Genomic DNA, 16,736 nt, shown 5'->3' with positions numbered 1-16,736 from the left:
TGATGAGTTGTGCGCTGTGTGTTTTGCACATCCTGATATTGTAATCATGGACTTTCTGTATTGCTGTGTCCGTTATAAAATTGGACCCTGATGAATAATGATTGGGGACCTGTACGTGGGTAAGTATAATAGTACAGAGCAGAGCTGGGGCAGCTGAGGTTACACAGCAGGTTTGCCCAGGTTTAATAAAAAAAAAAGACTTGAAAATAAAGATAATGTAAATAATCTTCATAAATACCTTGTTTATTTTTATTTTTTGCAGGGCTGCAAGAGGAGAAATATACCTACAGGAGTAAAACTATAGACAATAAAACACCAGTTACTGATCATCTGAAGATGGACAAGGATAAAAATGTGATGACAGAAAACATATTAAATATCACTTTGGAGATAATCTACCTGCTGACTGGAGAGGTGAGAGACAATGGGAGCATAATAGCGACATCACGTATATCTATAGTAATAATACAGGGACATGACTGGGGAGGTGAGGAGATCTTGGAGCATCACAGTGACATCACTTATATCTATAGTAATACAGGGACATGACTGGGGAGGTGAGGGGATCTGAGAGTGTCACAGTGACATCAAATATCTTTAGTAATAATACAGGGACATGACTGCGGAGGGGATCTGAGTGTATACAGTGATAATTTGTGTCTCCCCAATACACAGGATTACACAATAGTGAAGAAGACATCCGGTGAGTGTGAGACACCTTGCAGCCATCCCCATGTGTCAGTTGGACTGAGTGTGGCCCAGAGCCTCATCACGGTGCCTCCCCCTCACTCACAGATACATGAGAGACACAATGACCAGAGGATCCTGGAACTCACTAACAAGATCATTCAGCTGCTGACTGGAGAGGTGACTGCTGGGAATGGGACATTATACAGTAACACCAGGGGACGTGTCTGGGTGATGACTGGAGAGGTGACTGCTGGGAATGGGACATTATACAGTAACACCAGGGGACGTGTCTGGGTGATGACTGGAGAGGTGAGTGCTGGGAATGGGACATTATACAGTAACACCAGGGAAGCATCTGGGTGATGACTGGAGAGGTGACTGCTGGGAGTGGGACATTATACAGTAACACCAGGGGACGTGTCTGGGTGATGACTGTATCACTGTGTGTCAGGTTCCTATAAGGTGTCAGGATGTCACTGTCTATGTCTCCATGCAGGAGGGGGAGTATGTAGAGGAACACAGGGGTCTGTACAAGGACATGATGATGGAGAATCACCGGTCCCTCACATCACTGGGTAAGAGGAGACTGTTATGTATTGTACAGGGGAGAGCAGGTATGGGGTCCCCTATATACACACATCACCTGATAATCACATATATACACTGTTCTCAGTCACTGTGTGTCTCCTACAGATGGGCCCAGTAACAGAGATACCCCAGAGAGATGTCCCCGTCCTCTGTATTCCCAGGATTGTACAGAGGAGAATCACAGGATCCCACAGGAGGATCAGGTAGGTGGGATTTAGGGTCTCGCCAATATACCAAAGTGACTCTGCCTTTATAATAATATTAATAATAGCACAATTATTATTATTTTCACATAGCACAATCATAAGTGTGACGGGGCTGGGAAAGGTTAGGCCACGGGCGAGGTCCGTTTTAGGCTGCAGTGGGAGGATTAGATTTAGGCTGTGGGGGTGTCAGGTTTCTGGTTTTTGTCTGTTCCCAGAGGGGGCACTAGTGGGTCAGGGCTGGTGCGGTGTATAAAACAAGGAGGCTTGATAAAAGTACTGCGCATAAGCACTGGTGTTTATTGTGTCAGAGGTGACATAGTAGTTGGAAACAGATGGGATGATATACAATGAATAGTCAGGGCCGGTGCAAGGTTTCTCAGCACCCTAGGCACACTTCCACCGCTGCCCACCCCCCCCCCCCCCTTACACACACACACACACACACACACACACACACTTCAATACCCAACGCCTGAGGTGAAAAGGAGTATCAGGGTTTGGTTAGTGGTAATCATACTAGGGTTAGTTTACTGGATTGGGCTAGGATATTTGGGATATGGCATTAGGGTTGTTTTAGTGGTTTATGCTAGGGAATTAGGGTTAGTTAGGGGTGTGGGGTAGAGTATTAGGGATAGGCTATTACGGTTGGTATAAGGTATTGGGGGTTATGATTAGGGAAATGTTTGGATATATTATATATAGATATTGATAGATAGACTCCTGTACTTATGGGTGGCACTCCACGGATTTCAAAGAAGTATGCACATACGCATAAATAGCTTAACAACGTTTCAGATGCATCGTAAGATGCAGTATTACAGCACCTGAAACATTGATAAGCTATTTCTGCTATGTGCATACTTCTTTGCAATCCGTGGAGCGCTGCCCATAAGTACAGGAAAAGGTTTGAAATTGGCAATTTCAGGGAGGGCACTCGGGTTCATGCAAAAGCTTTACTGTTTTCTTAAAAAATATATATATATATATATATATATATATATATATATATATATATTTATGTGTGTATGTGTATGTGTATATATATATATATATATATATATATATATATATATATATATATATATATATATAATATAATATAATATAATATATATACACACATAAACACCAGAGGTCCGGCTGTCCCAAGCATTGTATAATGGTCTGGGTGCCCGCAAATGAACAAGTATATAAGAGACTGAGGTGCAGCACTCACAGATATAGAAATACACTTACTACCGCAATATGTCCCAGCAACGTTTCAGTGCCTTTATTCACGATACTGTCATCTGCCTGACAGTGTTGTGAACAGGGGTGTCAGAATGTTTTTTGTTTGGGGGGGCAAGATAAAATCTCAGTTTGGCGCCCCTAACTTCTAGCCACCTTAGACAGGTCACTTGTAGCCAGTGGTCGAAGGGGAAATTTTGAAGTGGGGGTATGCAAAAGTGAAGGTTACGCCCTCTGGAAAAGGGGGCGTGACCACTCAAAAGGTGTCATTCAGTGTAGTTTACCACTCCATATACCCCTTATACACATTATGCACCACAATAGTAGGGCCCCTTATACTATCTAGTACTGGTGCCCCTTTCACATTATACCACACGGTTTGAGCCGAAATTCACATAAAGCAAACGATATGAACCAAAATTCACATTATAGCACACAGTATAAGTCGAAATTCTCATTATAGCACATGGTATGCGCCGAAATTCACATTATAGCACACAGAAAGAGCCGAAATTCACATTATAGCACACGGTGGTGTCACAACTGAGGGTTTTAGGCTGATGGGAGGAAGCCTCAGTTGTAGGGGCTGAGATGAAATTAAACCTGGGAGGTTTAATCAGACCCCTGGACATGTAAGTGAGGATTGATTACCCGAAGGTGTGACCATGACAACCAGTTTAATATTCAAAATAAAAGTTTATTTAACAGACTCCGTGAAATGACAAGCAGCATTCAAGGTTAGCAATGACAGTGGCAAATAATACAGTTCCTGGATCACATAACCATAGGAGGTATCTCAGAGCACTGGTAGGTTAGAACAGATGTTATAGCCCTTTTATGAAATCACCTTACCAGGCCTGGTTGTAGTAGTGGAGATAGCCGAGGAACATGCCAGTAGTTGTAACAGGTGAATCTGTAACTGGAGTAAGCTGCTGTATCAGCTGGATGGAACCAGCCAGGTGGTAAGACACGGAGTGGATGCTGAGTGGAACCAGCCAGGTGATGAAACACAAGGTGGATGCTGAATGGAATCAGCCAGGTACTGAAGTCACGGAGTGGATGCTGGATGGAACCAGCCAGGTGATAAAACACAGAGTGGATGATGTGAGATGCTAGGGAGCGTAGAAACTGAATAGCTGATAGATGATTACCGGTGGTAGTGGATACTGCTGGTAAGATAGGATCCGCTGGATCAGCACCAGTGTTTTGTAGAAGCTGGAATCGGTTGAAAGCTGGATGCTGGAAGCAGATAGTAGATAGCTGGAAACTTGGACAGCCACGGAGGACTGTAGAGTCAGGCTGCACCGCAAGATGGAAAGCAGGTGCGGGTCTCTTTGTGGATGCTGGAGACAGGAACTGGAACCTGGAGAAACAAACCACAGGAGAGAGAGACTGGAACAAGGTATGACATTCAAAGCACTGACATCTATCTGGCCCAGACATAGGATACTTATACCTGCTGCTATGCAGGCATTGGCTAGGCAATTATGCAGATTCCAGAGACGGTGGATTGGAGGAATTGGAGCATGTGATCAAATCCAACATGGCTGCACCCATGCTGGAACCTGGAGGGAAAACTGGTTTGAAATTAAATGTGCAAACATAGTGACAATGGCGGCGCCGGCCGCGGAGGACAGGAGACGCCAGATGACAGTTACATGCCGAGACACTTGGAGGGCAGCGGAGGCCGCGGCAGGCATGATACACGATTCTGAGAACCTGCAGCAATAACACAGGAACGGCGGCGGAGGACGGGAGACGCCATGTTGGATTCAAACATGGCGCCGCTGTGGTAGTGTCTCAGAATGACAGGAGGAATGTGCAGAGTGTTGACACAGATGAGATCCGGACTTGGAACGCTGGACCAGTCTCAGAAGACACCTGAACGGCAGGTAATGGCGTCCAGATACCCGTATCGTGACAGGTGGGAGCCAAAATCACATTATAACACACGGTATGAGCCGAAAATAACATTATATCACACAGTATGAGCCGAAATTCACATTATACCACATGGAATGAGACAAAATTCAGAGAGCGTGACAGTAGGAACATAGAGACAGGGAGAGTGACAGCAGGGATAGGGAGTGACAGAGAGAGGGACAGCAGGGATAGGGAGTGACAGAGAGAGGGACAGCAGGGACATAGGGACAGAGAGAGGGACAGCAGGGACATAGGGACAGAGAGAGGGACAGCAGGGGCATAGGGACAGAGAGAGGGACAGCAGGGACAGAGAGAGGGACAGCAGGGACATAGGGACAGAGAGAGGGACAGTAGGGACATAGGGACAGGGAGAGGGACAGTAGGGACATAGGGACAGAGAGAGGGACAGCAGGGACATAGGGACAGAGAGAGGGACAGCAGGGACATAGGGACAGAGAGAGGGACAGCAGGGACAGAGAGAGGGACAGCAGGGACATAGGGACAGAGAGAGGGACAGCAGGGACATAGGGACAGAGAGAGGGACAGCAGGGACATAGGGACAGAGAGAGGGACAGCAGGGACATAGGGACAGAGAGAGGGACAGCAGGGACATAGGGACAGAGAGAGGGACAGCAGGGACAGAGAGAGGGACAGCAGGGACAGAGAGAGGGACAGCAGGGACATAGGGACAGAGAGAGGGACAGCAGGGACATAGGGACAGAGAGAGGGACAGCAGGGACATAGGGACAGAGAGAGGGACAGCAGGGACATAGGGACAGAGAGAGGGACAGCAGGGACATAGGGACAGAGAGAGTGACAGAAGGGATAGGGAGTGACAGAGAGAGGGACAGCAGGGACATAGGGACAGAGAGAGGGACAGCAGGGACATAGGGACAGAGAGAGGGACAGTAGGAACATAGGGACAGAGAGAGGGACAGCAGGGACATAGGGACAGAGAGAGGGACAGCAGGGACATAGGGACAGAGAGAGGGACAGCAGGGACATAGGGACAGAGAGAGGGACAGTAGGAACATAGGGACAGAGAGAGGGACAGCAGGGACATAGGGACAGAGAGAGGGACAGCAGGGACATAGGGACAGAGAGAGGGACATAGGGACAGAGAGAGTGACAGAAGGGATAGGGAGTGACAGAGAGAGGGACAGCAGGGACATAGGGACAGAGAGAGGGACAGCAGGGACATAGGGACAGAGAGAGGGACAGCAGGGACATAGGGACAGAGAGAGGGACAGTAGGAACATAGGGACAGAGAGAGGGACAGCAGGGACATAGGGACAGAGAGAGGGACAGCAGGGACATAGGGACAGAGAGAGGGACAGCATGGACATAGGGACAGAGAGAGGGACAGCAGGGACATAGGGACAGAGAGAGGGACAGCAGGGACAGAGAGAGGGACAGCAGGGACATAGGGACAGAGAGAGGGACAGTAGGAACATAGAGACAGGGAGAGGGACAGCAGGGATAGGGAGTGACAGAGAGAGGGACAGCAGGGACATAGGGACAGAGAGAGGGACAGCAGGGACATAGGGACAGAGAGAGGGACAGCAGGGACATAGGGACAGAGAGAGGGACAGCAGGGACATAGGGACAGAGAGAGGGACAGCAGGGACATAGGGACAGAGAGAGGGACAGCAGGGACAGCAGGGACATAGGGACAGAGAGAGGGACAGCAGGGACATAGGGACAGAGAGAGGGACAGCAGGGACATAGGGACAGAGAGAGGGACAGCAGGGACATAGGGACAGAGAGAGGGACAGCAGGGACATAGGGACAGCAGGGACATAGGGACAGAGAGAGGGACAGCAGGGACATAGGGACAGAGAGAGTGACAGAAGGGGCATAGGGACAGAGAGAGGGACAGCAGGGACATAGGGACAGAGAGAGGGACAGCAGGGACATAGGGACAGAGAGAGGGACAGTAGGAACATAGAGACAGGGAGAGGGACAGCAGGGATAGGGAGTGACAGAGAGAGGGACAGCAGGGACATAGGGACAGAGAGAGGGACAGCAGGGACATAGGGACAGAGAGAGGGACAGCAGGGACATAGGGACAGAGAGAGGGACAGCAGGGATAGGGAGTGACAGAGAGAGGGACAGCAGGGACATAGGGACAGAGAGAGGGACAGCAGGGACATAGGGACAGAGAGAGGGACAGTAGGAACATAGAGACAGAGAGAGGGACAGCAGGGACATAGGGACAGAGAGAGGGACAGCAGGGACATAGGGACAGAGAGAGGGACAGCAGGGACATAGGGACAGAGAGAGGGACAGCAGGGACATAGGGACAGAGAGAGGGACAGCAGGGACATAGGGACAGAGAGAGGGACAGCAGGGACATAGGGACAGAGAGAGGGACAGCAGGGACATAGGGACAGAGAGAGGGACAGCAGGGACATAGGGACAGAGAGAGGGACAGCAGGGACATAGGGACAGAGAGAGGGACAGCAGGGACAGAGAGAGGGACAGCAGGGACATAGGGATAGAGAGAGGGACAGCAGGGGCATAGGGACAGAGAGAGGGACAGCAGGGACATAGGGACAGAGAGAGGGACAGCAGGGACAGAGAGGGACAGCAGGGACATAGGGACAGAGAGAGGGACAGCAGGGACATAGGGACAGAGAGAGGGACAGTAGGAACATAGAGACAGGGAGAGGGACAGCAGGGATAGGGAGTGACAGAGAGAGGGACAGCAGGGACATAGGGACAGAGAGAGGGACAGCAGGGACATAGGGACAGAGAGAGGGACAGAGAGAGGGACAGCAGGGACATAGGGACAGAGAGAGGGACAGCAGGGACATAGGGACAGACAGAGGGACAGCAGGGACATAGGGACAGAGAGAGGGACAGCAGGGGCATAGGGACAGAGAGAGGGACAGCAGGGACATAGGGACAGAGAGAGGGACAGCAGGGACAGAGAGAGGGACAGCAGGGAAATAGGGACAGAGAGGGACAGCAGGGACATAGGGACAGAGAGAGGGTCAGCAGGGACATAGGGACAGAGAGAGTGACAGCAGGGACATAGGGACAGAGAGAGGGACAGCAGGGACATAGGGACAGAGAGAGGGACAGCAGGGACATAGGGACAGAGAGAGGGACAGCAGGGACATAGGGACAGAGAGAGGGACAGCAGGGACATAGGGACAGAGAGAGGGACAGCAGGGACATAGGGACAGAGAGAGGGACAGCAGGGACAGAGAGAGGGACAGCAGGGGCATAGGGACAGAGAGAGGGACAGCAGGGGCATAGGGACAGAGAGAGGGACAGCAGGGACATAGGGACAGAGAGAGGGACAGCAGGGACAGAGAGAGGGACAGCAGGGACATAGGGACAGAGAGAGGGACAGCAGGGACATAGGGACAGAGAGAGGGACAGTAGGAACATAGAGACAGGGAGAGGGACAGCAGGGATAGGGAGTGACAGAGAGAGGGACAGCAGGGACATAGGGACAGAGAGAGGGACAGCAGGGACATAGGGACAGAGAGAGGGACAGAGAGAGGGACAGCAGGGACATAGGGACAGAGAGAGGGACAGCAGGGACATAGGGACAGACAGAGGGACAGCAGGGACATAGGGACAGAGAGAGGGACAGCAGGGGCATAGGGACAGAGAGAGGGACAGCAGGGACATAGGGACAGAGAGAGGGACAGCAGGGACAGAGAGAGGGACAGCAGGGAAATAGGGACAGAGAGGGACAGCAGGGACATAGGGACAGAGAGAGGGTCAGCAGGGACATAGGGACAGAGAGAGTGACAGCAGGGACATAGGGACAGAGAGAGGGACAGCAGGGGCATAGGGACAGAGAGAGGGACAGCAGGGACATTGGGACAGAGAGAGGGACAGCAGGGGCATAGGGACAGAGAGGGACAGCAGGGGCATAGGGACAGAGAAAGGGACAGCAGGGGCATAGGGACAGAGAGAGGGACAGCAGGGGCATAGGGACAGAGAGAGGGACAGGTGGGACATAGGGACAGAGAGAGGGACATAGGGACAGAGAGAGGGACAGCAGGGACAGGGAGTGACAGAGAGAGGGACAGCAGGGACAGAGAGAGGGACAGCAGGGACAGGGAGTGACAGAGAGAGGGACAGCAGGGACAGAGAGAGGGACAGCAGGGGCATAGGGACAGAGAGAGGGACAGCAGGGGCATACAATAGGGACTAGGGAGAGAGAAAGACAGCGGGGTAAGATTACCGATTTAGCAGCGGCGGTGCTGAGGATGCTGTTGTCTGCGATGTGGTCCAGAGGAGGCAGAGAAGGACTTACGGCGGCTGAGGGCGGCGGCGGCGTAGTGTAAGTGGAGGCAGGGGGAAGGCAGCGTTGCAAGGAGGAGGCGGCTGTGGTCGGCGGCACTGTGGCTCCTATGAACACGGTGCTACTATTTCTAATCTGCCGCGGACCGGCGCTTGTATTCTGACTGTCGGGATGCCAAACACCGGGATCACAACTACATACCCCACATGTCACCCTGCACTCAGCCATACAGCACTTAACATCACTGCACACTGCTTTACTGCACCCCCATGACACCCTGCACCCCATGTCACCCTTCTTTGCTGCACCCCCATGTCCTCCTACACCCTGCCTTACTGAACCTCCATGTTACCCTGCAGCCAGCAGACCCCAAATAGCCAATCTCACCTCCCCAGGCTGGTAACCAGGGACAGGACTCCACTCTCTGCAGGTACTATGATATGATATTGGCTACGCTTCAGCGTCTTCGGTGTGCAGAGAGCCAGTGGTGCAAGAAGAAGGTGCTGTGAAACTGCTGCTGACGCCCTGCAGTATCTCAACGCAGCTCCCTGATGCCGCACTCTTCCCATTTGTGCTTTACACACTGCGCGGAAGAAAGGGAGAGAGGAGGGAGGGGGGGGCGGCTGTCATCGATTCTCCCTCCCTCTGCAGAACTGCTCATCGCATCTCTAATGGCCGGGAGTGTGTCCCTTTGCTGGGGGAGGGAACTATGCAGAGGTCCTGCTCAGCCTCGGAGCGCAGCAGCACCTGGGCTTGCACGGAGTCCAATGCCATGGACTCCACACACAGCTGGCAGGCGGCCCCACAGAACTCGAGTAGAGCGGCAGCGCCCTCCATAACATGGCGCCCTCTACTCCGCGTGATGGTCAGGCCGGCACTGGCTGCAGCGGCAATCACAGGCAGGGGATGGCGGTCTGGATCCAGGTGGATGGCGCCTCTCGTATTGTACTGTACTGTAGTAATAATTGAAGAAAAGCAGAACTCCGGTATTTTGTAAAAGCACACAGTCTCTATAACATAGAAATACTTTGGCCTAGCACGGCCCAGGCAGGAGACTGTCCTAACTCAGCAAGAGAGTTAAATGCTGGATACAATGCACAGGATGGAATGCTGATAATTAGGTGCACACCTGAGGAAAGTCTCTTACTGCAGATGGAAGTAGTGACCTGTGGCTGGAATCTGAAGCAGGCTGAAGGAATGAAGACTGAAGACGTGACCGATGAAAGGTACAACAGGGGATCCACTTGGAAACAGGAACACGGGAACTAGGCGCACTAGTACACCAAGTGTGACGCGTTGTCCGAGGCGATGAGACGGAGCCAGGAACTGGAGTTTATACCCCGTGGTCTGTGACGATTGGATGTTGCATCTCTGCGAGAACACACCCCGCTGGATTGGGTGCCCAGATCAGCTGTGAGTTAGCTGGAGCTAATGATTCATCAGGAGAGTAACTCTGCAATGCACCGCTGATTGCTGGCTGGGCTCAGTAGTGCACCAGGAGTAATTGCTGTTAACTAGAAGCACTTGTGTACTCCAGGCTGCTGGCTGAAACCAGTGGTTACCAAATGATAGTACTGGTCGGGTGGAGCACCGTGAGCTGTAGGCTGCAGGAGACTGAAGACTGGAACGGAACTGCTGGGATCTGTAGTTCCACAGGTCCAATTCACAGGGGATACCCCGAAGACAGGGGACTGAAGCCAGGAGACGCCTGTTCACTGGAAGTGATGCGATGGAGAATGCGGATTCCTGACTGGGGGTAGGTTAGGGTTAGGCTGTGGGGAGGGTGTATTAGGATTAGTAACTAAGAAGGGGGCTTTAGGGTTAGGTACTAAAGGGGATAGTTAGATTTAGGTTGCGGGGAGGGGGGGTTAGGCTGCTGGAAGGGGTGGGGTTAGGTATTGCCACCACCAGGGATGGTTAGGGTTAGGCTGCACAGAGATGGGTTTAGGGTTAGACCACATAACAATCAGGTGTCGGGATTCTGCTTTGGGTTTTCTGACCACTGGAATTCTAAGTGCTGGGATATTAATATGGACCTTACCAGATTTAGTATTACAGCAAGTAGAAAACCAGAGAGAGAGAGAGAGAAACCTAGAGAGCCAAAAAGCATAAAACAGGGTTGGGAGGGGTTATTTTGGCCATAGCCGATACACCAGGAGGGGGTAAGGGAGAGAGGTATAACACTTACCCCTGTCCAGTGTTGGAATTGTCAATATCAGGTTGCTGCGATCAGTCATGTGACAGCCAGCATCCTGACCTCCTGCATTTAATACCCAACCTATTATTTGTGGTAATAATATTCCACGTTTTATATATTCCATCCACTAAATGTTCCGGGTGAGGCAGCCATCTATGTGCCCGATATGTAGAATTTTCCTGAGTGGAATAGGTCGCGCCTAGAAGAGATGACACAAAATGTTTGGTTGCAGTGTCCTAGCGCTAGAAGTAGGGTACTAACATAGTCATCAGGTCCATGTCTTTCTCATATGTGAGTAGATGAGCATAGTTGTGTCCTCTCTTGGGGTAGATGGACAACTCCCAACACACAGCAGCCAGGAAAACAGCACACCAGTCCAGGGTATTTGTACAATCTAGCCGTGGCTAGTTTTATTTTGCAGTACAAAAACAAAACCTTAAAATAAATCCTAGCCCAACTGAACACTAACTAAACACTATAGATTCCCCTCTCTGAGTGGTAGGATCTATTGCCCTTACCACAAACACCGACCATACTGTATGCGCAGTACTACCGTCTAATAACAAGCCTGCTGCTTGTGTCCTCAGGTAGGGAGCTTCGAGCCAAGCCCTGACACAGCTTATATCAGCCATATGTAGGTGCAAGCCATTATTAGCCTGCTCTCAGGCTGAAGGCCTAAAGACCCAAAATGGGCCTTTTGGATGGAGCCCTCCCTTCTCTCTCACATCCACTTCCCAGGAACCTTTATAAGGCTTTGTTCAATAGCCCAAAAGCTCTCAGCACAGCAATCACACACATCTTCCTGGAGTTTCTAACATATATAGGCCAAAAACCTGGGACAGACATAGCTCCTGTTTGTCACTTTCCAGTGCTTCTATTACATATTCCGCATTGGTTTCAACATTTGGAGCGGAACAACTGCAGCCCCCAAACAAAACACACAAGACAAAGTGTCTGTACAGGACAGTTTGCTTCCTGGCCTGTGCTCTTAAAATGTTATGTTTTGCAGTGTTGAGAACCACAAATAACCATCATTATATTCCCATTGCTCTTTATTCTGAGACATCCATTTCAATGGGGCATGATCAATGATCAACCGGAGTTTTCTGCCCAGCAAGAAGTAATTGAGAGTGCCTAATGCCCACTTTATTATCAATGCTCTTTTCTCAATAGTGGCATAGATTAACTCATGTTTTTTTAACCTTTTGCTTAAGTAAATAAGACGATGTTCCTCACCCTCTTTGTTCTGAGACAGGACCGCACCTATCCCTACATCCGATGCATCAGTTTGCACCACATATTCTCTTTGAAAGTCAGGAGTCATCAGAACTCATTGGGTACACAATACTACTCTACTTTCAACACCTGAAAAGCCTTTTCTGCTTCAGGACTCCACGTAACCATAATTTTCTGTTTGCCCTTGGTAAGGACTGTCACTGGGACTGCAGTTGTGGCAAATTTGGGTAAAAACCTTCTATAATAACCCATGATTCCTAAGAGCGCTCTCACCTGCTTCTTATTTACTGGTGGTGGCCAATTTTGTATTGCCTTCATTTTATTAAGTTTGGGCTTTATCACACGTCTGCCAGTGGTGTAGCCAAGATACTTTACTTCTTCCATCCCTAGACAACTTATGTTGAGGTTGGCTGTCAATCCTGCTTTACGGATGGAGTCCAACACTGCTTGTACTCAGGGTATGTTAGACTGCCAATCAGGACTACAGATGATTATCATCCAGATAAACAGCAGCATACTGTCTATGGGCCTTAGAATTCTTTCCATCAACCTTTGTTAGGTGGTGGATGCCCATATAACCCAAATTACATTCTTGGTTAATGGCACTTGCCAATACCCTTCGGTTAAGTCTAGAGTGCTCAAGTTGTTCCTAATCTTTCAATAAGTTCATCCATCCAAGGCATTGGGTAGGCATTGAATGGTGGGCCTGATTCATGAAGGATTGCAAATGCAGTAGGAGGTGCATACCACCTCTTGAATGCCTCTGCCTTTCAGTCAGGGAGAGGTTTTTACATTTTAGAGAAGAAATCACAGGACATTGGTTAACTGCACTAAGGGTCGCTTTTGCGATCTCTACTGAATTAGCCCATTGATACGTTATTGAATTTATGGAAATCATTGCAGAAGCGTAAACTCCCTTCTGGCTTCAGGACTTGACCACTCACGATGTGGCTCTTCAATTCCCTAAACTCCAACTTTTTTTTGTTTCTGTAGACACTGATTCCTGTTGGAAGGAATCTCTAGGATAACCTAGATCTCTAGGATAACCTCAATCCCTGGGTCAGTGATTAGGTCATGTTGTATGACTGTTGATTTACCCGTATGTCTAAAAACAAAACTCTATTTTCTCTGACGTCCTAGTGGATGCTGGGTACTCCGTAAGGACCATGGGGTATAGACGGGCTCCGCAGGAGACTGGGCACTCTTAAAAGAAAGATTAGGTAATATATCTGGTGTGCACTGGCTCCTCCCTCTATGCCCCTCCTCCAGACCTCAGTTAGTATCTGTGCCCGGCCAGAGCTGGTTGCACACTAGGGGCTCTCCTGAGCTTCCTAGAAAGAAAGTATTTGTTAGGTTTTTTATTTTCAGTGAGATCTGCTGGCAACAGACTCACTGCTACGAGGGACTGAGGGGAGAGAAGCGAACCTACCTGCGTGCAGCTAGCTTGGGCTTCTTAGGCTACTGGACACCATTAGCTCCAGAGGGATCGAACACAGGCCCAGCCTCGGTACACAGGCACAGCCTCGGTCGTCCGGTCCCGGAGCCACGCCGCCATCCCCCTTGCAGGGCCAGAAGAACGAAGGCGAAGTTGAAAATCGGCGGCTGAAGACTCCGGTCTTCATTAAGGTAGCGCACAGCACTGCAGCTCCCTCTGCACACCACACACTCCGGTCACTGATGGGTGCAGAGTGCTGGGGGGGGAGGGGGGGGCGCCCTGGGCAGCAATTAGAGTACCTTACATGGCAAACAGCACATAATACAGTCTAATAAACTGTATATGTGCATTAACCCCCGCCATTATACATTTAAAAAACGCAGGAGAACCCGCCAATGAAGGGGCGGGGCTATCTTCCTCAGCACACCGGCGCCATTTTCTCTTCACAGCTCCGCTGGAAGGGCGCTCCCCAGACTCTCCCCTGCAGTTCCAGACTTCTAGGGTAAAAAAGAGGGGGGGGGGGGGGGCACATAAATTTAGGCGCATAACTATATATATATAAGCTGCTATAGGGGAAAAATCACTCTGTATAGTGTGCATCCCTGCACTATATAGCGCTGTGGTGTGTGCTGGCATACTCTCTCTCTGTCTCCCCAAAGGACTTGGTGGGGTCCTGTCCTCAGTCAGAGCATTCCCTGTGTGTGTGCGGTGTGTCGGTACAGCTGTGTCGACATGTTTGATGAGGAAACTTATGTGGAGGCGGAACAGGTGCCGATAATTGTGATTTCACCCCCTGCGGGGCCGACAACAGAGTGGGTGGATGTGTGGAAGGTATTAAACGACAGTGTCAACTCCTTACATAAAAGGTTTGATGACATAACAGCCGTGGGACAGCCGGCTTCTCAGCCCGCGCCTGCCCAGGCGTCTCAAAGGCCATCAGGGGCTCAAAAACGCCCGCTACCTCAGATGCCAGACACAGATGTCGACACGGAGTCTGACTCCAGTGTCGACGAGGACGAGACTAATGTACAATCCACAAGGGCCATCCGTTGCATGATTACGGCAATTAAAAATATGTTGCACATTTCTGACATTAACCCAGGTACCACTAAAAAGGGTATTCTGTTTGGGGAGAAAAAGCAACCAGTGGTTTTTCCCCCATCAGATGAGTTGAATGAAGTGTGTGAAGAAGCGTGGGGTTCCCCCGATAAGAAACTAGTGATTTCTAAAAAGTTACTGATGGCGTACCCTTTTCCTGCCAGAGGACAGGCTACGTTGGGAGACATCCCCTAGGGTGGATAAGGCGCTCACACGCTTGTCAAAAAAGGTGGCACTGCCATCTCAGGATACGGCCGCCTTAAAGGAGCCTGCTGATAGAAAGCAGGAGGCTATCCTGAAGTCTGTATATACACACTCAGGTACTATACTGAGACCTGCAATTGCTTCAGCATGGATGTGTAGTGCTGCAGCAGCTTGGTCCGATACACTGTCAGATAATATTGATACCCTAGACAGGGATACTATTTTGCTAACCATAGAGCATATTAAAGACGTCGTCTTATATATGCGGGATGCACAGAGGGACATTTGCCGGCTGGCATCCAGAATTAATGCAATGTCCATTTCTGCCAGGAGAGTATTATGGACTCGGCAGTGGACAGGTGATGCTGATTCTAAAAGGCACATGGAGGTTTTGCCTTACAAAGGTGAGGAATTGTTTGGGGATGGTCTCTCGGACCTCGTATCCACAGCAACAGCTGGGAAGTCGACATTTTTACCTCGGGTTTCCTCACAGCCTAAGAAAGCACCGTATTATCAGGTACAGTCCTTTCGGCCCCAAAAAGGCAAGCGGGTCAGAGGCGCTTCCTTTCTGCCCAGAGGCAGGGGAAGAGGGAAAAAGCTGCACCAGACAGCCAGTTCCCAGGAAAAAAATCCTCCCCCGCTTCCTCTAAGTCCACCGCATGACACTGGGGCTCCACAGGCGGAGCCAGGTGCAGTGGGGGCGCGTCTCCGGAACTTCAGCGACCAGTGGGTTCGCTCACAGGTGGATCTCTGGGTTCTGCAAGTGCTATCTCAGGGATACAAGCTGGATTTCGAGGCAACTCCCCCTCGCCGTTACCTCAAATCTGCCTTGCCAGCTGCTCCCAAAGAAAGGGAGGTAGTACTGGCAGCTATTCACAAGCTGTACCTCCAGCAGGTGATAATCAAGGTACCCCCCCTTCAACAGGGGCGGGGTTACTATTCCACAATGTTTGTGGTACCGAAACCAGACGGTTCGGTGAGACCCATCCTAAATTTAAAATCCTTGAACACTTATATAAGGAAGTTCAAGCTCAAGATGGAATTGCTCAGGGCGGTTATTGCAAGCCTGGAAGAGGGTGACTTTATGGTGTCATTGGACATCAAGGATGCATACCTGCATGTCCCCATTTACCCACCTCACCAGGAGTACCTCAGGTTTGTGGTACAGGACTGTCATTACCAATTCCAGACGTTGCCGTTTGGTCTGTCCACGGCACCGAGGGTATTTACCAAGGTAATGGCCGAAATGATGATACTCCTTCGAAAGAAGGGAGTTATAATTATCCCATACTTGGACGATCTCCTGATAAAGGCGAGGTCCAAGGAGCAGTTGCTAGTCAGCGTAGCACTATCTCAGGAAGTGCTGCATCAGCACGGCTGGATTCTGAATATCCCAAAGTCGCAGCTGATTCCTGCGACGCGTCTGCTGTTCCTGGGTATGATTCTAGACACAGAACAGAAAAAGGTGTTTCTCCCGGAGGAGAAGGCCCAGAAATTATCATCTCTGGTCAGGGAGCTCATGAAACCAAAACAGGTGTCGGTGCGTCACTGCACGCGAATCCTGGGAAAGATGGTAGCTTCTTACGAAGCGATTCCCTTCGGCAGGTTCCATGCGAGGATCTTCCAGTGGGATCTATTGGACAAGTGGTCCGGATCGCATCTTCA

At 50.3% G+C, this 16,736-nt stretch overlaps 1 protein-coding gene across 2 annotated transcripts in view; it reads left to right on the top strand.

The window, feature by feature from the left end:
* Positions 1 to 264: 264 nt before the first annotated feature.
* Positions 265 to 16,736, top strand: part of LOC134995124 (zinc finger protein 271-like) — a 39,445-nt gene continuing 22,973 nt past the window's right edge. Inside the window, exons 1-4 of one of the 2 annotated variants that reach the window (XM_063951055.1) lie at positions 265 to 414; positions 676 to 867; positions 1,187 to 1,265; positions 1,384 to 1,481. In XM_063951055.1, the coding sequence (XP_063807125.1) occupies positions 337 to 414; positions 676 to 867; positions 1,187 to 1,265; positions 1,384 to 1,481 (447 nt within the window). In that variant the 5' untranslated portion in view covers positions 265 to 336. The remainder of the gene's footprint in view (positions 415 to 675; positions 868 to 1,186; positions 1,266 to 1,383; positions 1,482 to 16,736) is intronic. The other variant, XM_063951056.1, reaches the window with a different exon arrangement.

Source organism: Pseudophryne corroboree, unplaced genomic scaffold (assembly GCF_028390025.1).
Source record: "Pseudophryne corroboree isolate aPseCor3 unplaced genomic scaffold, aPseCor3.hap2 scaffold_1373, whole genome shotgun sequence".
Classification (NCBI taxonomy): domain Eukaryota; kingdom Metazoa; phylum Chordata; class Amphibia; order Anura; family Myobatrachidae; genus Pseudophryne; species Pseudophryne corroboree.
Note: the sequence above shows the minus strand (reverse complement) of the source record. Positions and strands in the feature narration are given on the sequence as shown.